This window comes from Heterocephalus glaber, unplaced genomic scaffold, assembly GCF_053883595.1.
Source record: "Heterocephalus glaber isolate CG9 unplaced genomic scaffold, H.glaber_assembly_v1.0 deba00000594, whole genome shotgun sequence".
Classification (NCBI taxonomy): Eukaryota; Metazoa; Chordata; class Mammalia; order Rodentia; family Bathyergidae; genus Heterocephalus; species Heterocephalus glaber.
In genome coordinates, this window is record NW_028258151.1 from 17,690,501 (window position 1) to 17,715,396 (window position 24,896).

At 36.8% G+C, this 24,896-nt stretch overlaps 1 protein-coding gene across 30 annotated transcripts in view; it reads left to right on the plus strand.

Moving 5' to 3' along the window:
* Window positions 1-24,896, plus strand: part of Ppp6r3 (protein phosphatase 6 regulatory subunit 3) — a 151,185-nt gene that overhangs the window by 37,829 nt on the left and 88,460 nt on the right. For 26 of the 30 annotated variants that reach the window (XM_087205414.1, XM_087205428.1, XM_087205417.1 and 23 more), the window contains 2 exons: window positions 457-606; window positions 23,986-24,218. In XM_087205414.1, coding sequence (XP_087061540.1) covers window positions 23,992-24,218 — 227 coding nt within the window. In that variant the 5' untranslated portion in view covers window positions 457-606; window positions 23,986-23,991. The remainder of the gene's footprint in view (window positions 1-456; window positions 607-23,985; window positions 24,219-24,896) is intronic. The other 4 variants (XM_087205406.1, XM_087205431.1, XM_087205409.1 and 1 more) reach the window with 2 other exon arrangements.

Genomic DNA, 24,896 nt, shown 5'->3' on the forward strand with positions numbered 1-24,896 from the left:
TTCCTTTCATGTGCAACATGATTAATAGACATTAGAGACTGAATTTGGCTGTAGCTAGTACGTCAGTGAACTTAATGTTCTACTCAAGAGTTTCTGGTGAATGTTATAATTGTTAAAACTCTTACCTAGGGAACATAAAAAGGTATGGATAAGAATATTATTGATGTTTTATTTCTAACATAAGGATAAGAATATGTCTTTTTCTTCACTCACTAATAGTGCTCTTAAGACATCTGTATTTATTTTAGGGGGTTATTATTTCATGCTGGATGAAAGCTGGGATAGAGAGATGACAGTCCCTTTTTTCCCGTGTCCACATAAGAAATTTCAATTAACTAAAACTTTTTATAGTTCCCTAGGGTTCAAGACCCTGATGAAAAAGTATCTTTTAATTGCAGCTTTTATCAGACCAAAAAAGAACGTATGTGATTATCTGCTTTTTTTTTCTTTTAATAGGAGAACTTATTTTAAACCACATCCCACTTTATTCCTGCTAATCTGCCAATGTGGTAAATTGGAAGACAGCGGTCACCAGGATAACCTGTAATGGGCAAGGAGTCACAGAGAAGAAAACATTTCTTTTAATTTTTAACCTTGGTTTGAAAGGTAAGACCATTAAATTATCAGGAGTTTTCATCTATGAATTACATCAGGGAAAGCAGCATTCTCTCATGAGACCCTGGAACCCAGGTAAACCAGGTCTAGGGCAGTCTCTTTGAGGTAGATACAATGTTTTATTGTGCTGTTTTAGGAAATTAAACAGCAGCCTTTGTGGTCTGCTTTGGTATATCTAGGAGTGTGCAGAACTCAAAGAATTCTTAGTTTTGGGGGGAATTAAGCTGAGCACTAAGGACCAGGTGGACCTAGCAAGCTGGAGTAGCTATACAGAGAAAGAATGCTAGTAGAGACCTGTGACATAGGCCACCGCTTCTCCAGTTCCATTACCTGGCTCTGGGTGGGTGGGTGTGTGTGTGTGATGTTTGCTTTATACCAACCAAAGAACAGCCACCTATCTCCTTTTGAGTTCTATTGTTGGAATGTTTAATTAAAGATCAGATTGTCTTGGCATATTTGGCTTTTGCCTCAGTTGTCATCTAATAGGAAGTCGCACAGTGGGGCTTTTGGGGGAGTCATGAAAACACTTAATCTAGTATCTTGAGGAGAGGTTAGACACAAACCACTTAATCATCTACCTTTGTGGACTGGTGCTAGCCCCGCGACTTGAAGTTTTAGTTACTTCTTGTTTCCCTTTCTTGATCAGTTATTGGTTTTGCCCTCATTAGTAACCTTTGCATCTATCTTTTTCTTATTCTGTATACCATAGTATTTAATTTCACATCTTCTAGGGCTCAGCTTTCTTCCTTCTTTTTTGTCAGACATTTCTGGATTGTTCCACGTCCTTTGCTGTCATTTCTTTGTGAACTCTTAGAATATTTCATTAAGTTATTTTAGGTTTTTTTTTTTCTCTAATTTTTTTTTTTTTTTTTTTTTTGTACCAGGGATCAAACTCAGGTCCTTGTGCTTGCAAGGCAGGTGGCGGAACCACTGAGCTAAATCCCCAGCCCCTTTTTTCTCTAAATTTTAAGTATTTTTTTGATCCCCAGTACCAAAAAAAAAAAATTAAGTATTTTGTGAGCAAGGAATTTTGAATTCTACTTTGTATCGTAAGTACCGAAAAACATAATAGAAATTACTAATCGTTTGGTAGTAGAATCTAAAATTTCAGAGTCCTGTCCCAGGATAGTTTTGAGACTTACTTTCTCTCTCCTCTTTGATTTTTTTTTTTTTCTTTGTTAACAGAGATCTTTTGCTTTGGCACCTTATAGAGTAATTCCTTAACCTTTAGCTTTCCTTTTTGTCCTTTGACTTGCCTCTGCTCTTCAGCATACTGTGCCGTATTAGAATGAGGGAGATCTTCTGAAGAGAAGTTACCCAGATGCTTCCAGGAGTCCCAGAATCAGTGCCAGGTGGCTAAGAAGAATTAAACAGCACTGGAGGTGTAGACTAAACTAATATTGGAGAGGGCGAGATAGTAAATATTTTAGGTTTTGCAGAAAAACAAAAAGGATGATGCTACGAAGGTATCTTTAGAACAAGGGGAAAAATTTTTCACAGACTGTTACTAATGAGATGAAAAATTCCATAATTGGAGTTTTCTGTAATACAGATCTATAAATAAGGAGATGAAATTCTTTTCCAAGAGAGATAACATTTCACCTAATTGATATTCAGAGTTTACTCTGTCATCAAAGTTTATTGCAAATCTACATTTCATCTATTAATACTGATCTATGACAAGATTTTACACATTTCATCTTTGAAATTACTTTTATTTTTTTTTGTACTGGGGATCAAACTTGGGACCTTGCGCTTGCAAGGCAAGGTGTGGCACCACTGAGCTAAATCCCTGGCCCGGAAATTACTTTTTACATGGATAGGTACTTCCACATTCTGTTATAGGTCCCTAAGCATATATGACTTCAATTGAGTGTGTTCAATCCTTTGGAAGCTTGTATAGAATTCTGTTAAATTTTTTTATATTTGCTTTTTAGCATGTTTGTTACATTGCAAATTAATCAATTCCAGTTGAAGGTTAGATGAAAACTCCTATGTTGAACAACTACATGGATTTTGAAATAGAGAAATTTTCTTTGGCCTTACATTAGTGTCTAAAAAATGCTATATAGGGCCAGGGATTTAGCTTGCAAGCACAAGGTCATGAGTTCTGGTACAAAAAAAAAAATACTATTTAACTGTAGCTTAGGTTGAGAAAACATGTCTACAGTAAGTAGATGAGTTCTGTTAATGAATGAGTTCTGTTCTGGGAGAATGTTCAAAATTCTACAAAGTGAGTCTCACACAGTATGCCTGTGAAAGTTCATAACTCAAAATGTTCATAAATCGACAACTTACTGTACTATAAATTTGTGTGGGACTGGGGAAACCCACTTCTTACTTTAACTTCTGACAGTATTTGAAGTGTGTGGCCCAGCTTAACTTTCCTTACCATCTGAACAAGTTAGTTGTTGAAATGGTTTTATTGTAGTGTACCATGTAGGGTATGTATGTCAGCAGTGTTGTATCTTCTACTTTTAGGTTGAATGCAGTAAGAAATACAAATACCATGTAAAGGTTAATTTTCATACCTATCCAGTGTTCAGTAATTGTGATTGAGAGCTGTTTTTGTTTATAAAAATTTCAGTCTTGGTCCTGAGCTTAAATAATTGCAATAAAGCCACTGTTTAAGCCATGCTGCTCCTATGCGATAGAGCAAATTTAAAAACCAATGGTTAAGTCCACAAAAGTGAATGTTCAGTGTTGATAGCACTGGTTCAATACAATGTGATGAATTAAAAAATTCTCCCCAAGTACTTCCTGATGAATAATAGAATAGGTGTAAACTTTAAACATATATTTACAAGTTTTGTAAAAAATCTGTCCAACTCAGCCCTTTTTGGTTCTATACATAATTTTACTACATTGAGTTGTAGCACATCATACCAAATTTAGCTTTAGGCTGTCTTTTCTCAATTTCTTTGAAAATATTCTGCCCGTAGTTGTTTTATGAAGAATATTGATAGAGGTTAAAAAGTAAAACCATATCATATGTTTACAAGAAAATATAACAGTCCTCTTTTCCATCTTCCCATCCCTAACTTACCTGGGACTGCTAACTTCATCTTTTATTTACTTCTACATTTCTAAATAATATGCAACTGTGTAGCTGTTTCTAATCTGTTCCACTTCTAATTATGAAGGGAAAGTTTAGCTCTTACCTGTATAAATTCTTCCCTCTTGCATTTTTTTTTTCTTTCTTTCTTGGTTCCAGAGATCGAACTCAGGATCTTGCACTTGCAAGGCAGGCGCAGTGCCACTGAGCTAAATCCCCAGCCCCTGCATCTTCTCACATGTTGAAAACACAACCTCCCAATAAAATAAATATTGAAATATGTCTTCTTTGTTTAGTTATTTCCTAAATCTCTTACTTATTTGTAAAGTTCTTGTCAGAAACATCCAGTAGTCTGTCAACTCCATCATCTTAGATACGTCCTTTCCTGAATCCCTAGCCTCTTGCCTTACTCTGGACTGTTTGTTCTTTACCTTCTCTGTAGCTGCTTGTGTTTCCTTTCACCATTGTTCTAGGAGTTGTCTTTGCTTCTTGATGTCAGATCCTAGGTTTCCTGTATTTTTGCCATGCTTTGGTACAGCATGTACTGAGTAGGTTCCCGACGTAATGTGAATAAATCTTGCAGACCTTCCCAGTCTGAAAATTTTTTTTCTAGGATTGCTGTTGGACGAATCTGGTGGTGTTCTGATATCCTGTTCTTCTATAAGTGTTCTTATTTATGTGAGGTTTTTCTCCCTCACTAGAAAAGTTTAGATACTATATTTTTGCTGCCATGGAATTTCACCTGGTGCCCAAGAAAATTTTGTCTTACTCCTTATTGTAATGGACAGTGCAGTTGCTAAGGAGAGCCACATTTGTTAAATTCTGGGAGATTTTTTTTTTTATATGGGTGGCAGATTATAATATATTCTTATAAAACTTCTATTTACGTATTAGACTTCCCAAATGGTTTCTATTAGGGGTTTCTTTTCATAAATCTATTGGTATTTTTCTTGGCCATCATTTCCTCTTCTTTATCCTTTATAGTATTGTTGTTTTATTAGAGTTTCCAGAATAGTGGAATATTGTGTAGTGCTCAGCCCACCTAAGCCTCTGGAAGATTTTGTAATCCTTTTCCATTTTATTGTTGAGACTCCATGTGAGCCCAAATGTACCTGTGTATTGTACCTTTTATATCGTAAGACTTTGAGAAGCAACATGGTAATCATTTATTATAACCTTTCTCCACAACTGAAGCTCGTGCCCTCATAATCATTCTAATTTGATTATTGCATCTCTAGCTGAGAGGCCTTGTATGTGATTGCAGTTTTCATTTTTAGCAAGTTCCTGCTTTTGTTACTCACAAATAGTCTTTACTTTCACCCACTGGTTCTCATTTTATCCTTATGTGCTTTATATGATGTATTTTCTCTTATACATGATGGTATAAAAGAGCTTTAACATGTTCAAAGCTAGTTACTTTATCCTCCAAGTGGTGAGTCTTCTGTCACCTTGGTTGTCTCTTTGTATAGATACCATTAGAGTTGACTGTTTCTTCAGTTTCCCTGAAATGGTACTGCCTGATGTGATGTGATGTTATCCAGTGTGTAATCTGCCTAAGACAGGATACAAGAGTATTAGTATTTGCCTTGGTTTTAGGTACGGTTCACTTATTGCCACATTCTAAGATTTTATCAGTTTTTACCAAAAGTGAATTTTATATTTATCCATATTAAGGATACTTTTCTTAATCTCAAGATGTCAGACAGTATTTAAATATTGAATCAATCTTCTAGTATCAGCTGCCCTGACTAGCTTTGTGATTGCTGTACATTTTGACAACCCTGTAGCATCTTGTGGTTGAACACCATTGGAATGACTGGTTTCAAGAGCTGAGTTCTCCACAGCTGTCACCCAGGCTCTTCAGGCTGAGTTACCCAACCAGGTTTGTGGAGTGATTCCTCATCCTGTATTCATAATCATGCAGTTCCGTTCATGAATTCGTCTCGAGAGCCATTGGACCATAGGCGTATCTCCATGGTTGCGTTCTGTAGGCTGAGTGTACATGCAGGCCAGCCTTTGGGCTGAGTTGTGCTCCTGATTGCTGCTGGTTGTAGGCAAGGTGGTGTGATAAGAAGAGTGTGCACTTTGGAGCTATTTAGACCTGAATTTGAGTCCCAGTCTAAAAGTTGGAAGCCCAGAGTCTGATAATACGTAGGCACTCAGTGATTTGTAGCTACTATCAACCTTGTTTTCACTTTTAATAGAAAGTTGCAGTGTCAAGACAGTTTATGTTATTGTGGAATAACTAGAGGAGACTGAAGATTATTTTTCATTAGGAGCTTTTAAAACCATAGGGAGGGCTCAGTGGTGCTGCCACCTGCTTCGCAAGTGCAAGGTCCAGAGTTCAGTCCTGGTGCCTAAATAAATAAATAAATAAATACCATAGGGACTATTGCGCTGTCATATTCTGCACTCAACTTTTATTCTCAAGCAGTCACAACAGCCCATGATTTGACTTAAATTTCCTTACATATTAGTTTGCATACTGCTCAACTGTCATAGTACTTTTTGAAGTTTGACATTTCTTTACAGTTTTAGCCTAGGGACTTTTGAGATAGCCCCAAATACTTAATGCTTCTATACTAGCTGATCAGTTTGCTAGGCAGGGAAGACTGATGATAGCCACTAAAGCTAAGAAAAGAAGAAAAGGATTTTTAAAAGATTTTTGTGACTGGGCTGAGTGTGGTGGCATTTGGGAGGCTGAGGCAAGAGGACCTCCATTAGTTTGAGGCTAGCTTGGGCTTCACAGTGAGTTCAAGGCCAGCCTGAACTACATGGTAAGACTCTGTCTCTTACCATGAGTTCAACTCCAGCCTGAATTACAGAGCAAGACCCTGTCTTACTACAAAGGTGTTTTTTGTTTTTTTTTTTTTTTTTACTATTTTACCAGTTGTCTTCTCTTACCAGATTGGTTGTGATTCCAAAATATATCTGAGAGTTAGCTTATTCTTTTCTTTGTTGTTTTGTTTTTTGTTTTTTGGTACCGGGGATCGAACTCGGGTCCTTGCGCTTGTGCAGCAGGTGGTGAAACCACTGAGCTAAATCCCAGGCCCTAGAATTTCTTCTTAAGAAAGGCTTTTCTCTTTGGCCATCTTGTGTATAACTGACATGAATAATAAGGTGAGTGCTCTTTCTTGCTTCAGAGTTGGGTTATTCATAAACTGCATATAACTTGATTTTATTTTGTGAAAGCTTGGTGAGTTAGCATTTTCTCAAGTCTTTCCTTGATCTCAAGGTAGTATATAGAATTCCCTTTCTAGCTGGGTAGTTTTTGTATCATTTCTTTCTTTTGGTACGGGGGATTGAACTCAGGACCTTGCACTTTCTAGGCAGGTGGTAGGATCACTTGTTTATTCAGGAACATTCTCCCTACAGTTACTGAGACTTGGAAACTTTTTTTGTGTTATTGCAAATAATAGCCATGCTAATCATAACTATGTTTCTTTTTGTACTCCAGTTTCATCTCACTTCCTTTATGATGTTTGATTCATATTGATTCTTGGAGTCCTACCTGTTTTCAGAGATTTGAAGACTCCAGGATGCTTTAGAATGGAAAATACCCCAGTTTTTAGGTCCTATGGGAATTTACTGATTTGACTTTGCCTCATATTGTATTCTCTTATCTATTTTCACACACTCTCCCTTATGACACATACACACACAACACATAATAGACACTAGATTCAGCTGGGTTTCCTTGCTTTTGTTCCTTTGATCGATCTTTCTCTCTCTCTCTTTCTCTCTTTCTTTCTTTCTTTCTCTCTCTTTGTTTCCTTCCTCCCTCCCTCCCTCCCTTCCTTCCTTCCCAGGGATTGAACTCAGGTCCTTGCACTTGCGCAGCACGTGGTGAAACCACTGAGCTAAATCCCTAGCCCAAGAGGAATTGGTCTTTTGTTTTTCTTTTGGTACCGGGGATCAAACTCGGGACCTTACGCTTGTGAGGCAGATGGCAGAACCAACTGCTAAATCCCTGGCCCGTTCCTTTGATATTTAACAGAGCTCCTGGCAAAAACTTGATTACTATTATGTCATCTTCATTACTTGCCTTTTTCCTTCCAACTCCTCACTTTCACTTCAGAACAAACAAATCAACAACAGCAAAACCCCCTCTTATTCTTAGTATCAGTAATTCTCATGCTTTGCATATATTTTGATTGAAGTTTTTGGAACCGTGGAAAATAGCGATACAGATTTATGCACAGTCATGTGCTGTATAGCACTTTCCATCAATGACAAATCATGTATGACAGTGGTTCCATAAGATTATATTGCCAAGAGTTGTTGTAGCATATGTCGTGATGTTCACATAGCAAAATCACCTAATGATAGAATGCTTAAAATGTGTCCCCATGGGAGGGATGCATGACTGCACATTCAAGGTTTTGCAATAAGAATTTGTTTTGGGGTTTTTTTTGTTTGTTTGTTTTTTGGTAATGGGAGTCAAACTCGGGACCTTGTGCATGCAAGGCAGGCGGTGGACCACTGAGCTAAATCCCTGGCCCTGCAATAAGAATTTGTAGAGGGACATATTACTGTACTTAATTTAATTTGAACTAGTTGACAAAAGTAAGCCTGGAGTTTTCTTGGTTGCCACTTTACTTTTGTTTCTTTTGTTAAAGAGGTGGGGTCTCTGAGTTTTCTAGGCTGGCCCTGAACTTCTGGACTCTAGAGATCCTGCCTTTTTCTCAGCCTTCCAATTACCTGAGATTGTGTGCATGTGCTAATAATGCTCAGCTTTGATTTTTTTTTTAAGTATAAAAATGAAGTGGACGGTAAGATTGTACCTTTTGCCTTGGTTTTAACATCTTACCAGTAAATACGGACTGTGGTATGTGTAGGCATTTGCTTTTGAAGCATTGTGTGTTTCCTAACCAGCTCAGAATTCCAAAGGCAAGCCATAAATTTATGTCATTTAATACCAAAGTACAGCTAAAGAATGAAGAAATACAGTTGCTAACCCTCTGCTGGTCTCTGCACTTCTTCCTATTCTGCACGTCCTGTAAACGGAGCCCCGTGACTTGCAGGCTCTGTGACTGCCACCCTCCCTCAGTGTGTCTGTGCCGAGGCAGCACATGTCAGTACTTCGCTTTGTTCTTGCAGAGTAATATTCTACGGTATGAATACACTGCATTTTGTTTATCTGTTGATGGGGGAAAAAAAAAGAATGAAGAAATAGTGACAGACTTTGAGAAGGTGGAATTATAGTAACGCTGGAGAAGGAATGGTAATTTGTATGAAATCTCTTAGGGGATACTTTGGTTTTTAAAGTAGAAGCTATTGCAGGATCTCACCATGTTCTCTGGACCAGGTTCATTCCACTCCAACCTGTTAGCCACCTTGTTTGTAGTTACAGAGTTAAACTTTAGACCAGCTCTTGCCATTCATCTGCCTTCCCTTCCTTGCCCTCAGTATTGATGTCTTAGCAAAACAGATAGTGCTTACAATGCCCCCCTCAATGGTCTCATCTTCAGCTATTCTCTTTCCTGTCCCACATCACAGCCATGTATCCAGAACACATTTGTCCCCTTCCTCTCTTCTTGGTAGGAACAAAACCTCTGTTGAGAATGTACTTGGGGTAGCTTTAGTGTCATCACCTCTTTTATGTCTCCATTCTGCTGTTTTTCAGGATTGTTTCTGTATGTTATTACAATATTTTATTTAATCTCTTCTATAAATAATGCAATGTAAATATCTCTTAAGTAAAACTCAGTGATCTGTCCTTACATAAGAAGTATGTATTGTGTTGTGCATTCACGCGGGTCCCTTTGAGATCTGGCCTTGCATTGCTAACTTATTCCTGCTGCCTTCCCAAGACTCTTTCTTCTTGTCAGTGGGGCCCTCTCCCTGCCATGAACTTTCTGAAGCTACTGGATTTTCCTGTTCTCTGTACTTTTGTGCAGGTCCTGGAATACTTTTATTCTTCTCCATCACCTACTAAATCCTGTCATTATCTTTTGAGGTTTAGCTTAGTTCATATACAATGAGGGCTTTCCTGACTAGGGAGCCTTCTTTTTTTTTGGTACTAGAGATCGAACTCTGCTCCTTGTGCCTGCAAGGCAGGCGGCGGAACCACTGATCCAAATCCCCGGCCCTAGGGAGCTTTCTTGCTGTGGACCAGTCTTAGAGTTCATGCTTCCTTTGTCTGTATTTTCCCTGTTCTCTATATTTATTGTGTTCATTAAGGTAATAGGGTCCATTTATCTTATTACTTCTGTATTTTTGTCTGCAGTACATAGTAATACTTTTGAAGTACTAAAGTACCTGTTGAGCAGTTATAGATCATACTGTCTGAAGTTGAGTCTTTACCATATGCTATTTGGGCAAAAGCACCTGCTTCTCCTGTTTTTGTACTATTTATACTTCATACATTTAGGTGACTGTAACTACAGTACCTTACACATGTTTATTGCATGTCTGGCATATGATACCAGATACTCACTTTGGAATGGGATTCTTAAGGTTTCCAGTGGGGCCAGTTATGAAATGGCTTAGGCAGATTTTGCTTCACAGGTATGTGATCTATGCAGCCTCACAGGGCCCCACATTTAGAAGCACTTATTTTAATGCTTTGCTGTTACTATTTTTAAATTATCATAATCATTGAGGGAAAATTTTTTGTTTTTTGAATCATTGAACATTTTGCCCTGGGCCCAGCCAATCCTGGACTCTGGTATTCCACAGTTGGTGGGGTATAATCAGGGGGCTTAGCAGAATACTGTTTTTCCTACTTAGATAGAAAATTGCTAAATTCGACAAAGTGAGTTCATATGATGATTTTAAGATTTTGAACTTGAAATTAAAGTTCTTCTTTGTCATTCTTGTAGTTTACTGTATGGGTAGAATCACTAGCAGTTTCCTCTTTCAAGAGAAACTAATAGCTTCTAATAGTATATCTTTTAGCAGATAGTGCTGAAAGTGTTTTTGATATCTTTTTTTCCTGGGTTCCTACTAGAGAGTAATATAGTATGTTGTGCCTCAGTCTTATTAGGAAGAAAGCCATTAATGGCTTGTCCAGAGGGAGTTGCTGAAATAAACATTACAGTCACATGTTTGTATCAGTAAGTTTTTCAAGGTTAATACTTATTTGAATATACCTATTACAGTTTGTGAAGATGTAGACTAAAATGATCCTTGACTTTGTTGACAATGACAGTTGATCAGCAGTGATTTAAACTTGCAACATCAACAGCATCTGGGAACCTGTTAGTGGTGCAGAATCTCTGGCCAAACCTCTGCTTTATGGAGTCAGAATCTGACACTTACTTTAACAAGACCCCTAGATGAAAGTTGGGAAACATTGCTTTAAGCTCCCTGGTTGTAATGTTGAGTGTTTACTGTATAGTAGCTTCTGTTTGCTGAGTGCCTGTGGGTTCCTGCTGCTCATTGCCTCTCCCTAACCAGTTAGTGAGAATACTGAGGCTTACGGGGTGATGTTAACTCTCTTGGGGTCTCAGGGGCTAGCCAGTAATTGAGCTGACAGTATAATCCAGATCTGCTTAGATGCTTAATAGGCCTAAAAAGGTTTTGGGAAACATGTTTATATGATGAAAACAAGTGGTTGTATGTAGGTGATTTTCATGAATCATAGTTGGGCCCCTGTTGAATATAGTACTAGACTTCTATTAGTGACTTAGCAAATCCTATGGTTGGACTGGTAATGGTTTACCCACATTTCAGTCTTTTGTCAGTGATAGGGGTGTCCCTTTTCTCCCAGAGTCATTGTCACTCCTTGAGTGCTTTATTTCATAAAGACAGCATGCGCCCAGATTTTATTCCAGGGAAGGCATTGACATTTTGACGATTTTTTAATAATTTCAGAGGGTCTTTAAAGCACTTGATCTGAGATGAATGAATTTACTCAGAATTTATTTTGTGTTTATATAATAGCAGTATTTACTTGTCTTAAGTTATGGGAATGGTAACAATTGACTTTCCAGTTATCTGTCTCTTAATTTCAAGTCTGTTGGGGAGAAAACTGATTTTGAGGAAAGATGGAGGCTTATTTGGATTTACCTCTCTTTGTCTCATTGATTAGTTTACTATAAGAAATCACCTCTCTTATCTCTTAAATACTATTTAACTACAGTCCAGGGTGTAAATAAAGTATATTTATATTTACGAAAAACTAGTTATTGAAGTACTTTCTTTAATTTTTCTTTGAGCCTTAGCGTAGTTGTCTTTTAAAAAGGACACCATTTTTGTTAGTGCGGGCAGTTGATCTTTGACTTCTTTCTGCTTCACAGTGCACAGATAGAAGCAAGCCAACTTGGTGTTTGGCAAACTGGTAAAATACATAATATTTGTTTAAGGGGCCTGCTGTGGTTGTATTTTGTTTTTGAGTTTGTGCTGTAGCCAATGTAATGAAAATTCACTGTGGAAATGTATATTTCAAACTGTTCTGATTTGAAAAAAATGTGATTCTGAGGATAGTGGAGAACAGAAAAGAATTCATCAATTTTCCAGTAGCTGGTTGCTAAAGAATTCTTTTTGGTGTTTCACTATGGTAAAACATAAAATCATGGATGGCTGTATTGGATGACCTGAGTGTCCCAGGAGAGGGGACAGTAGAGCTAACTGTGTGCACAGCTGCACCAGGGCAGGGGCAAGGACTATGAGGTAGATGCCCGGGTAGATTCAGAAATGTCAGAAAGAAGGTATTAGTGGGAACTTTATTTCTTCTGGTGCGAGGGACACTACACTTTTCTGTAAAGGACCAGATAGTAAATATTTTAGGCTTTGCAAGCCATGTATGTGTCTTGTCACATAATCTTTTTTTTCTTCCTACAATAACCCTTTAAAAATGTCACAAACATTCTTCACTAGCTGTCTGCACATTGTGGCTATGGGCTAGATTGGGACTGTTTGCTAACCCCTTACTTCATTATGGCTAATTACCAGTTTTTATAAATCCAGTATTTAGTGAGTTTCCTATGTAAGGTTAAGGTTTTGGAAGTCAATATTTAGTTGAGGTAAAATCATATTTTGTTTCATAATTTAGAAGTATAACTAATTTGTAGACATTTTTCACTTGATTGATGAGTATATCCTGTTTACAATTAGCTAATAGTAAATACCTTACCAGATTTGCTTTTGAAATTTTCTTTTTTTTTTAATTCTTTTTTTTGGGGGGGTACCGGGGATTGAACTCGGGTCCTTGCGCTTGCGCAGCAGGCGGCAAAACCACTGAGCTAAATCCCCGGCCCTTTCTTTCTTAATATATATTTGCAATACATAATGATTACATTCAGTGTGGGAAATTTTTAACTGTATATAACAGATCTCAATTCCTTTTTTCCCCTTACCCCCTACCTGTTTTTTAAAATTATTTTTCTGCCAGCATCAATTATAAGTCTTTATCAAGTTAAGTATCATAAACACTGATTAACAGCCAGACTAACATTCCAAAAAATATATAAAACACATAAGACAGTCATACTAAATCAAGGCACACTTTTAGATACATTGGCCGTGCTGGATTACAATAAGTTTTCTCTTTTTCTCTATTATCTGTCTTTTATTTTATTTTATTTTTTAATTTTGGTGCCGGGGATTGAACTCAGGTCCTTGCGCTTCCGCAGTAGGCAGTGAAACCGCTGAGCTAAATCCCAGGCCCATATCTGTCTTTTATTTTGCACTTTATTTATTTGTTGAGTATCTGATATAAGAGAAACCATGTGATATTTAAATGTGTGTCTGATTTACTTCACTTAACATTATGGTCTTAAGGTGCATCCATTTTCTTACAAATGACTCAAGTTTATGGCAGAATAATACTCCATTGTGTATAAATACCACATTTTCATTATCCTTTCATCTGTTCATGGATATACAGGCTGCTTCCAAGATTTAGCTGTTAGGAATTGTACTGGTAGAAACATGAGTATGCATGTATCACTGTAATACGAAGTTTTTAACTCTTTCAGGAAGATACCTAGATGGGGAATAGCTGGGTCAAATGGAATTTCTGGTGTTAGTTTTATGAGGAATCTTCATACTGATAGGGGCTTTTTTTTCTCCCCCTGCAGTCTCACCAGAATTTGATTTCTTAATGATAGTCATTCTTTCTGGAGTAAAGTGTACTTAGTGTTATTTAAATTTGCATTTCTCTAATGGCCAGAGATGTCAAGAATTTTTTCATGTGTTTATTGGCCATTTATATTTCTTCCCTTGAGAAAAGACTGATCATTTCAGTTTCCCTATTTTTGATTGGGTCTTCTAGGTTGAGAGAGAGAGTGTGTGTGTGTGTGTGTGTGTGTGTGTGTGTGTGTGTATACATATATATATGTATATATATATGTGTATATATATGTGTGTGTGTATATATATTTAATTTTTTTCTTTATATATTAAAAATATTAGTGCTCTGTCCAAAGAATAGCTTGCAAAAATTTTTTTCTCATTCTGTAGGTTGTCTTGTCAACCTGTTGGTTGTTTCCTTTGCTATGCAGAAGCCTTTTAATTTGATATGATCCAATTTGCTGATTTCTGGTACTATTTTGTGTGCATTTGGGCTTCTGTTCTTAGCCTATGCCTATGTCTTCAAGAGTTTTAGCGATTTCATGTCCCAGAAGATTGTTTCTGTTTTAATGTTTAAATCTTGATTCATTTTGATTTTAGTTTAGTACATGATGAGAGATATGGGTGTAGATTCAGTCTTCTGCATGTAGATAGCCAGTTTTCCCAACACCATTTATTAAAGAGGCTATCTTTCTTCCAGTGTGTGTTTTTGGCCCCTTTGTCAAAGATCAGGTAGCTGGAATGTGCCTGGAGTTGTTTTCTGCATCCTTTGTTGTGTTTCATTAATCCACATATCTGTTTGTGTGCCCATACCATGCTGTTTTTATCATGGTAGCTTTGTAGTCATAGAACTTGAAGTCTGGAACTGTGATGCCCAGGATTGCTTTTGCAGTTCTAGGTCTCTTCTGGTTTCATAGGAATTGTAGCATTGTTTTCTATAGCTCCATGAGAAATGCTATTGGTATTTTGATTGGGAACACATTAAATCTGTGTAAATATGGCCATTTTGCCTGTATTGGTTCTGCCTATCCAGGGACAGAGGATATCTTTCCATATTTTTGATGTTGTTGATCTCCTCTTTCAGAGTACTGTAGCTTTCATTGTGGGAGTCTTCACTTGGTTAGGTTAATTCCTAACTTATTTCAGTCTTTTTCATGCTATTGTGAAAAGATATTGTTTCCCTGATATTTCTCTTGGTGAGTTTATTATTGGTGTACAGGAACACTGTTGATTTTTGAGTATTGACTTTGTGTCCTGCTATGCTACTGAATTTGGTTATTAATTCTAGGAGTCTGTTTTTTTTTTTTAAATAAAAGAAAACAATTTATTCAAACGTGGAGGAAAGGGGGAGAGAGAGACAGACAGCTATTTGGGATGAGTAGGGAACATTCAGAAGGGAAATACTCCTCTAGGAGTCTTTTTGGTGGAATTTTTGCAGCCTTCTATGTAGAGGATCATGTCATCTGCAAATAACGATAATTTAACTTCTTCCTTTCCTAGTCATATCCATTTTACTTCTTGTTTAATTGTTCTGGCTAATTTTTCTAGGACTGTATTGAATAGGAGTGGTGTTAGCAGCCATCTTTATCTTTACTGATTTTAGAGGGAATGGTTTCAGCTTCTCTCCATTTAATATGAGGTTGGCCATTGCTTTCTTATAGATGCCTTTTATTAGATCGAGATAAAGACCTTCTATACCTATTTTCTTCAGAGTTTTTTAAAATCATGAATGGATGTTAGATATTGTCAGATGCTTGTGATTTTTGTCCTTGCTTCTATTTATATGGTATATAACACTTAATGATTTGCATATATTGAACCATCCTTGCATCCCTGGAAGGAATCCTACTTGGTCATGTTATATGATCTTTTTGATGATTTGCTGCATTCTGTTTGTCAGTATCTTATTGAAGATTTTTCCATCTGTGCTCATTAAAGAGATTGGCCTGTAGTTCTCTTTTTTGGTTGGGTCCTTTTCTGGTTTTGGAAGCAGAGTAATCCTTGCCTCCAGGAATGACTTTGGAAATGCTGCTTCCCTTTTGATTTCATTAAAGAGTTTGAGGAGTATTGGCGTTACATCATCTCTATAAAGTTCTTGCAGAATTCACCAGTGACTCCATTGGGATTCCTTGAGAACTTGTACTATAATACAATAGAAAATTCAAAAGACATTGATAGATTCTTAGATACATATGAACTACCAAAACTGAACCAAGAAGATATAAAAATCCCAAATAATTCAGATCAGTCAAAATTACTTCTTCAGAGTCATTGTATTATAGGATTTCAGCAGAATCTGTTGTGATTTCACCTTTTTTCATTTCCTTAATTGTGTGGATTTGGGTCTTATTTGCTGAGAGAGTTTTTGTATTTTGTTCATTCTTCTAAAGAACCAACTCTTTAATTCATTGCTTTTTGATTTGTTTTATTTTAGTCTCAATTTTATTAATTTGTGCTCTGATCTTTATAATTTGCTTCCTCATACTAGCTTTGGATTTAGATTCTTTTTTTTTCAGGATCTTGAGGTACATTATTTTATATCTGAGCTTGCTCTGTTTTCCTGATGTAGGAATTCACCACTATAATTTTGCTCTTAGGACTGCTTTCATAGATCCCAGAGGTTCTTTTTTTTAGTACTGGCATTATTGTTCAATTCTAGGAACTAATTTCTCTCTTAATTTCTTCTGTGATCCATTGACTATTCAAGAGGGTATTGTTTAATTTCTATGTGTTTGCATAGTTTCTGTAGTTTCTTTTGCTATTGATTTCTAGCTTCATTGCATTATGATCTGATAGTATGTGTGGAATAGTTTCATTTCTCTTGCATTTACTTAAGCATGCTTTAAGGGCTAGTATGTGATCTTTTAGAGAAAGTCCCATGTGTTGTGGAGAAGAATGTATATTCTCTTGCTGGATGAAACACTACTGTAGATATCTGTTAAGTCCATTTCTTTGAAGGTTTGGTTCAACTCTGATCTTTCTTTCTTTTTTTTTTTTTCAACTCTGATATTTCTTGATTTTTTTCCTTCTGGTTTAGTTGATCTGCTCATTTGGTAACATTGGGGTATTGAGGGTGCCCCATTATAATTGCATTGGTGCTTATATGATTTTTCATGTCCATTAGTGTTTATGAAATCCGTTGCACTGGTATTTGAGGCATATGTTTATAATTGTTATTTCTTCCTGTGGGATTGTTGTCCTAAACAGTATGTACTGACCTTCCTTGTCTCTTTTGTTTCGTTTTGGCTTGAAATCTGCTTTGTCTGAAATTAGTTATTTCTGCTTTTTCTGAATTTCTGTGAATTTTTTTGCATTAAATGTGTTTCTTGTATACTGTATCATTGGCTTTTGTTTCTTGATCCATTCTGCCAGTCTGTGTCTTTTGAGTGAGAAATTGGAAGCATTCACATTGAGAGTTATTACTGAGAGGTATTGAGTTATTCTTGTCATTGTGTTATTTTTCTTTTGCTGATTCTTTATTTTTCCTTTTGCTTAGCAGGTCATTCTGCCAGGTATATTTGTTCTTTTTGACTTACTGACATTGTTGACTTCATTTTTCTTTCTAAGATATCATTGTGAATTTTTTGTAGTGCGAGTTTGGTGGTCATGAATTTCTTGATGTACCCCTTTTTTGTGGAAATACCTTATTTCTCCATCAATTTTGAAGGATACATTAAATCAGGTTGGAAGTTGTTATCTTTTAGGGCTTGAAACACTTAACTGCAAGCTGTCCTGGCCTTTAAGGTTTGCGTGGAGAAGTCTGCTGTAATTCATAGGCATACCTTTAAATGTGATGCGTTGTCTTTTTTTTTTTTTTTTGGTACTGGGGATTGAACTTGGGTCCTTGTGCTTGTGCAGCAGGCGGCGAAACCACTGAGCTAAATCCTCGGCCCATGTGATGCGTTGCCTTTTAATGAGCTTTAAGATTTTGCACCTGTGATAGACTTGTGGTACTTTGAATATAATGTGGCACAGAGGTTTTCTTTTGGTCATACCTATTTGGGGTTCTATATGTCTTACTGGTCGTACATTTATTTCTTTCCTTATATTTGGGATGTTTTCTGTCTTTATTTCTGTGAACAGGTTTTTATGCCATTTGTGTTGTCTTCTGACTTTTTCATTTATTCCAATTACTGTTTGATTAGTCTTCTGTCATCTAGCAGCTATTGGATCCGTTTTTCATGTTCTCTTGTTGTTTTAAGGTGTCTTTGAATAGTTGGTTTTTAGTATATGTGCTGCCGAAGCAAGCACTGAATAGTTGGTTTTTGAAGGCATCTCAGTCTTCTAGTTCTGAAATTCTGACCTCACATTGGTCACTTCTGCTGTCCATACTTTCAATATAATTTTTAATCTCCTGGATTTCTGTTTGAAACTTTTTCTTGGATTCTACTTCTTAGCTAAACTGGTCATTCATGTTTTGTATTGTTTTATTTAGCTCATCTAGCACTTTATTAGTGCCTTCTTAAAACTCTTGGATCATTTTGGTTATTACTTCCATTGTCTGTTTAGTTATATCTTTTGCCATCCCACTGAGTACCTCTTTGATCTGTTTTCTATCCTCTGTTATCCTATTGAGTAATTCGAGTGTATGACTTGTGCTATTCTTTCTTGACCGCCCCCCCCCCCCCATTGGCTTTGGTGGAGTTGGGAGTTTTGGAAGGGATTTTGTTGCCTTGTCTGCTCTTAATTCTGTTGTCTTTACGATTGTTTTGTTTTGTTTTATGCTATGGTTTGTGGAAACTCATAGTGTAAAGACTTTGTTGCTAGTATAGAGATCTCTGTAGTCGCTTTTCAGTGATATACTTTTGGTATGGCTGATTATAGTCCTTTGCCTTAACCCCTGGATTTGACCACCTTGGTTAATTTGGGAGGGGTGGATGCAGTGTAATTAGCCCAACACTTAAGTTCCATGGGATTATGCTTTAGTATTGTTAATGTCTCAAAGATAATCTGAGTGTTGGTTTACAGAGAAATAGCAACTATTATGTGACCCTGGTAATATCAAGCAAAACAGCTAGTATCACTTGAGACAAATTGGTTATTAACATAAGTACCAGTTACGTGCCACCTTTAACCCTAGAGAAGAAATACACAATCATGGTGTGAACATTATGACAACTCAAGTATTGACTTACAGCTAAGATATCCTAAATGCTACAGGTAATGATAGAAAAGAATTCAACAGTAATTTTACAGAGTAACTATTGACAGATTAATAAAATTTTATGCTTAAACTGTTAAAGATACAGGGTTTGGGAATGGAGGAAATGCCAGAGAAAAAATTTGAAAGCTTAAATTATATTATAAATAAGCAGGAGAGAGAAGTGGTACAAAGTATTGTATCAGTGACTAGAAGATTCTTTATAGAATTAGATAAAGGTAAGGGGGAAAAAAAGATGAGAAATAGAAGATAAAAGAGAAAGGGAGAAAGAAGAAATATGAGGAGTAAAAATAAGAGAAAAAATTAAAGGGAGACAAATTTAAAACAAGAGGAAAAATAAAGAAAAAAAGAAGTACGAAAAAGAGGAAGCACAGGAGAAGGAGAAGGAAAATTCCCCAAACCCCAGTAAACTGGTGAAGTAGAAAGGAGAAAGAAGAAAACAGGCAACACACACACTTTCAAAAACCAAAATAAAAAAAATTTCTGTGTGATTTTGAATCTGATTTTTTTCTGGATCTATAGTTTTGGGGTAGTATCCAAGTCAAGTTATGTCCCCCTGCTCACACTGGTTAAAAAAAAAAAAAAAAAAACGCAGTCAAAAACCAGATTCATGCTGGATACAGAAACCATCAGGCAGGAGAATTAGGGTGAGAGTACCAGTTCTGCGACTTTCAAGTGCAGAGCAACTGAAGCTGATCTTGGCCTCTGGCCATGGGGCTGGGACCTGTGTCCTTTGGCTTAAACCCCTCAGGATCTCTTTTTAGCTTGATCATGACTCCCTGACCATGGCTGACTGACGCAATCACAGTAGGAACATAACACTGGGAGCCCTGCCGTGAAGTTGTTTTAGAGCTTTCAATGATAAAAACAGCCTGCTGCCACACATGTGCCATAGGTTAGCCACCACTGTCATAGACTTTTACCCTCAATGGCGTCCAACTAAGCATACTCTCCAGGGATATGGTGGCACTTGCATTAGAGTCACTTACCAGCTGCCTGTAGAAGGACTCAATGTGCTTTCTTTATAGCTTACCGCAGCACCTCATTATCCATTCCAAACCACATTTCTCTCTGAAGCCCTCTGGGAATCCCCACCTTTCACTTTGGTAAATTCCTCTCCCTTTCCCACAAGCTATGAGCTTGGAGCCTGGGAGAAAGTGCTGGTTGTCCCTTTTTTTTCTCTGCATTTTGTTCTGTCTTTTTAGTTTCTCTGTAGGCTTTAATTTACCTGGTTCTCAGGGATCAACTTCTAATTTTTTCTTCTCCAAGTTGTTTGCAGTATCTGGGATTCTACATCAGGGCATGGTGGTGTACTCCTGTAATCCCAATACTTGGGAGGCTATGGCAGGAGGATACCTAGTGGGACCTTGACTCAAACAAAACAAGACAAAACAAAACAAAACAAGTAAACATCCAGTGTCTGGATTCTGAATCTTGGAGAGGCTGATTTGTTGCTTACCACTCTGCCATTTTCTTGCAAGTTCAGGTGTTTCTCATTATGCTTTGCCTTTATGTATGAGATTACAAGAAAACAAAAGAGTTGCTCCTTTAAATAAGATCTAATTTAAAGGCTGAATTTTTAACTTCAGTTTTCTGACTTCATGTGGAGAAAATATTAGATTATAAGAAGTTTGACTTTTAGACTAAGCTGTAACATTGGGAATGTCTACAAAAAGGCATTGAATTTACATGGTATCTATTTAGTGTTACTTTGTTGATATATTTAACGTAAGTAAAATTAAGTAGTCAATCCATGATCAACTTTGAGGACAAGATTTACTGATATAAATGATTTTTTTTTAGAGGGTTTTTGAAGGTGGTTTTGCTACTTCAGGTAAATTAGATCCATGATGCTTCTTGTTGTTTATACTCTTAACAGAACAGGTTAGTATATGTTTAGGATCTGTGAACAAAACCATCAGTATCTCTGCTTCCGAAGAAGATTGGTAAAAATACGCTTGTGTTTAAAGTTTGTAAGTTTTAAGAACTTGCAGATAAATGAGCAGTTACCCTAGTGGAAGTATTGTGGCTAGCACTGTGTTACTTTGCAGCCTAAAACAAGGACTAATTTCTTTGCTTCTTTGTAGGAATGGAATATGATTTTCCTTTCCTCCATTAAAGCTATCTTTTGGTTTTGTCTTTTTTTTCTACTTGTCAATTTTATTAGGATAAAATTATCATTTGTTGTTTCTCACCAGTTTGAAAACCAGTAAAGCATTTATGCTGGAGGTTGATCTCCTGACCTTTCCCCCAAAGTTCTTTTCCTATTGTTTTATGTCCTGTTTGCCTTTCCATGATAATTGTGGTAGAAGTAGGTTGCTATTTCCTTCACTAGCAAATGGTTCACCAGGTGGCCTCTGCAGTGCACCCTCCCGCACTCATCTTGGGCAGAGAGACCACCTGCTATCCCATGAGTGTGCTGGGATTATGTTTCTCTAGCATGTTCTGTGATGCTGTCTGAACACAGTTATCAGCCTAATCATTAGGAAGGCAGAGACAGCTGTGTCTCCTATTGTGGGCCACTGTTTTGTGTCGTCCCATGGTGCTTTGAGTTCATTGTCAGTCCCCATCTGAATTTCTCCTGAGTGAGGTGTGAGTCTGGAGTAGGTGAACCAACCCAATCAATACAGGTTTTGGTCCCATTGATATTAATGCAAGCATATTGCCATGTTTCCTTGAAAACATTTGAAGGTTTATTATCTAAAAACTTGTTTTATAAAGGAGCTTCTTTGAACTTTCTTAAAACTCTTACATATTAAATACTGTGATCATCCACTTCACTGCAAAATCTGATGCTCAATAAATGACCCATTACATCAAATGGATATACCGGGCCGGGGATTTAGCTCTGTGGTTCTTCCACCTGCTTCGCAAGCGCAAGATCCTGAGTTCGAACCTCTGTACCAGAAAAAAAAAAAGATCAAATGGATATACCTTTATAGATCCGTCAGTAATATGCTGTGGCACAGTTTGTTTTTCTTTTTTCTGTTCCTGCATTGATCAGTGTGACTAGCACTGTAAATAAATCTTGCCTTTCATGATCTCTAGCTTCAAAAAAAATTTTTTGAGGCAGATATGCATGGGTGCCCAAGTCAGAGTATATTCCTACCTGATCTAATATGGGTAGAATTAGCAAAATATGTACTTGTAAAAATATGTATGCTTTATACAGATTATAACCTTTTCTTTCACTCCCGACTTTTAATATGTTATTGGCATGCTTTTGGTAATAATGATAACAGGGTCTATTTGTTTGAGTGGTGAAGCTCCTGACAGTAAAGTTTTGATTTAGACGTTACATGGCATAAGCATGTCTTACACTCTGGATCAGGAAATTCTACAGTGAGCGTCGTTGACAGATAGGAATGGCATTTAAATGGTTCTTTTTCTACTGAGGATTTTTGTTTGATGATATCATCTTGTCATCTGTTGATCATAAGTGGCCTTTCAGGTGGTCATATCATAGCCTTCATAGTAGACTTTGTTAATGCTTCCATTTGTAAGTTGAAAATAAACTTCATTGTTTTTTTTTTTTGGTACCAGGGATTGAACTCGGGTCCTTGCGCTTGCAAGGCAAGCGACAGAACCACTGAGCTAAATCCCCGGCCCTAAACTTCATTGTTTAGGGGATGGAGATGAAGGTGAAGGCCTTATACAGTCACATGCCTTCTAGATTGATTGTTTTGATTGTCAGATGTTTTTCCAAGTAAACCAAAAGAATCAGTTTCTCTAATTCTTCAAGAATTAACATTCCAGCTTTTAAATTTATTAAGAATAATACAAGTGTTACTATTTTATGACTTTGTACTTTTAACTATGAAAGAGCCATGGGTGGCTAAAAGTACTGGTTTGCAATGGTTATTTAATTCATTAGTATTCTGAAGAATTCTAGTTAGAACTCATTATTTGTCATTTGTTGCTAATGATAGCAGTTCTGTGTGAGAATGTGTTCTTCACCTTTTAGAAAAGGTTTTTTGAGCTTTTTCTAACATTGTATTTTTTTTTTTGGTACTGGGGATTGATCTCAGGACCTTGCGGTTTCGAGGCGGGCACCAGAACCACTGAGCTAAATCCTTGGCCTCTAACATTGTATTTTTAACAAAATATGGCTGAGTTACTTTTGCAGGTTCTTTTTAACTTTGAGAATTTTCAAGTCAACTTTTTTTAATCTGATAAAGTATATTTTCTTTTCTAAGAAGGAAAAAATCCTGCTAGTGCTACACATTTAAAAAGTATGTTATAGGTCAATATGAAACTTTATGTGTGGCAAGTTGGCATTTTAGACTGTAAAACTTAACTGGGATTTTTTTTCAAATAACCTTCTTTATTAAAAGTTATCACTGCTGGGCGTGGTGGGGTATGTCTGTAATCCTAGCATTCAGGAAGCTGAGGCAGGAAGCCAGCCTGAAGTACATAATGAGACCCTGTCTCAAAAAAACCCCACAAAAACACAACCTCCCCCCCCCCCCAAAGTTATCAGAGTATTTTCTTTTTTAAAAATCAGTACATGTTTACAGTATGGTATTTACATTCCTTGTGTGCAGTTGGTACATGTACATATCTTAATTCCTCTCTTTGTCCCCTTTCCCTCTCCCACCTCCTCCCATCTCTTAATGATACCCTTTCTATTTGAGAAAGATCTATCTCCCTACTTCCTGTTATCTTTTATTTTGTTCTTTATTTATAATTTGTGTTTCTCATATAAGGGAAATCATGCAACATTTAAGCTTGTGTGTCTGATTTATTTCACTTAGCATTGTAGTCTCAGAGTACGTTCATGTTCTTACAAATGACTCAAGCTTACCTTTCTTTATGGCAGAGTAATATTCCATTGTGTGTAAATACTACTTTTTTTAATCTATTCATCTGTCAGTGGACATATAGGTCACTTCCAAGATTTAACTGTTATAAATTGTGCTACTACAAACATGGGTATGCGTGTATCACTGAAATATGATGTTCTTAACTCTTTTGGGAAGATACCTAGATGTGGAATAGCTGGGTCACATGGAATTTTTAGTTTTAGCTTTTTGAGGAATCTGTACTGATTTCCATAGTGGTTGTGCTGAAATTAGAATTACAGAAAATTAATATGTGAAACTGAAATTTTATAAAATACTCTCTGCATTTTGTTTAGAACAGCATGTTTTGGAAATTTGATCTTCATTCATCATCCCACATAGACACACTTCTAGAAAGAGAAGATGTAACACTGAAGGAGTTAATGGATGAGGAAGATGTTTTACAGGAATGTAAAGCTCAGAACCGCAAACTTATAGAGTTTCTGTTAAAAGCAGAATGTCTGGAAGATTTAGTCTCATTCATTATAGAAGAACCACCTCAAGACATGGATGAAAAGATCAGATACAAGTAAGAAAATTCAATCTTCTCTTTAGGGTGGGACAAAGTGAAGTGGGAGTACAAGATTATTGTCCTTGCTAAGACTCCTCTAGAGTCACTATAGCTGTTGACAGAATATTAAGATGTTCAAGAATCTCAGTGGGGCATATAGTCCATTTGAGAGTCCAACAAATCACAGGAATCTAAAAATGTCTTTTTCTTTTCAGTCAGAAGGTTTTGTGAAAGGGCAGCATGTTTATAAACAGTGATGAACAGTTTCTTTAAATAGTAAGACACTTCAGGTATCTTCCCCACTTTACAGATAGGAATCCAGAGATTACCTGACTGCCCAAGACTCAACAGCATACCTGACTTGGAGTTTGGGTTGTGAAGAGCATTGTTGATACAATAAGTCTACCTCCTCTTACCTGAAAATTAGGGCACGGGTCTTGGTGAACATTAGTGAAGCTATATTTAAATAGGCGACACCATGGATAACTACAGCAGATTTCTCTACTTGTCACTAGTTCAGTCTGCTTACAAACAGAATGACACAGTACAGTTAGAATCCCTTATTATCATAGCTTGTAACACTTTGTATATACTCCAGGAAACCTTTTGTTGTGAGTACGCCATAGGTATGTAAAGTATCAGGGTTTTGGTTACTTCTCCATATCTAACTCTATTGAAGTAGCTGGCACATTTCCC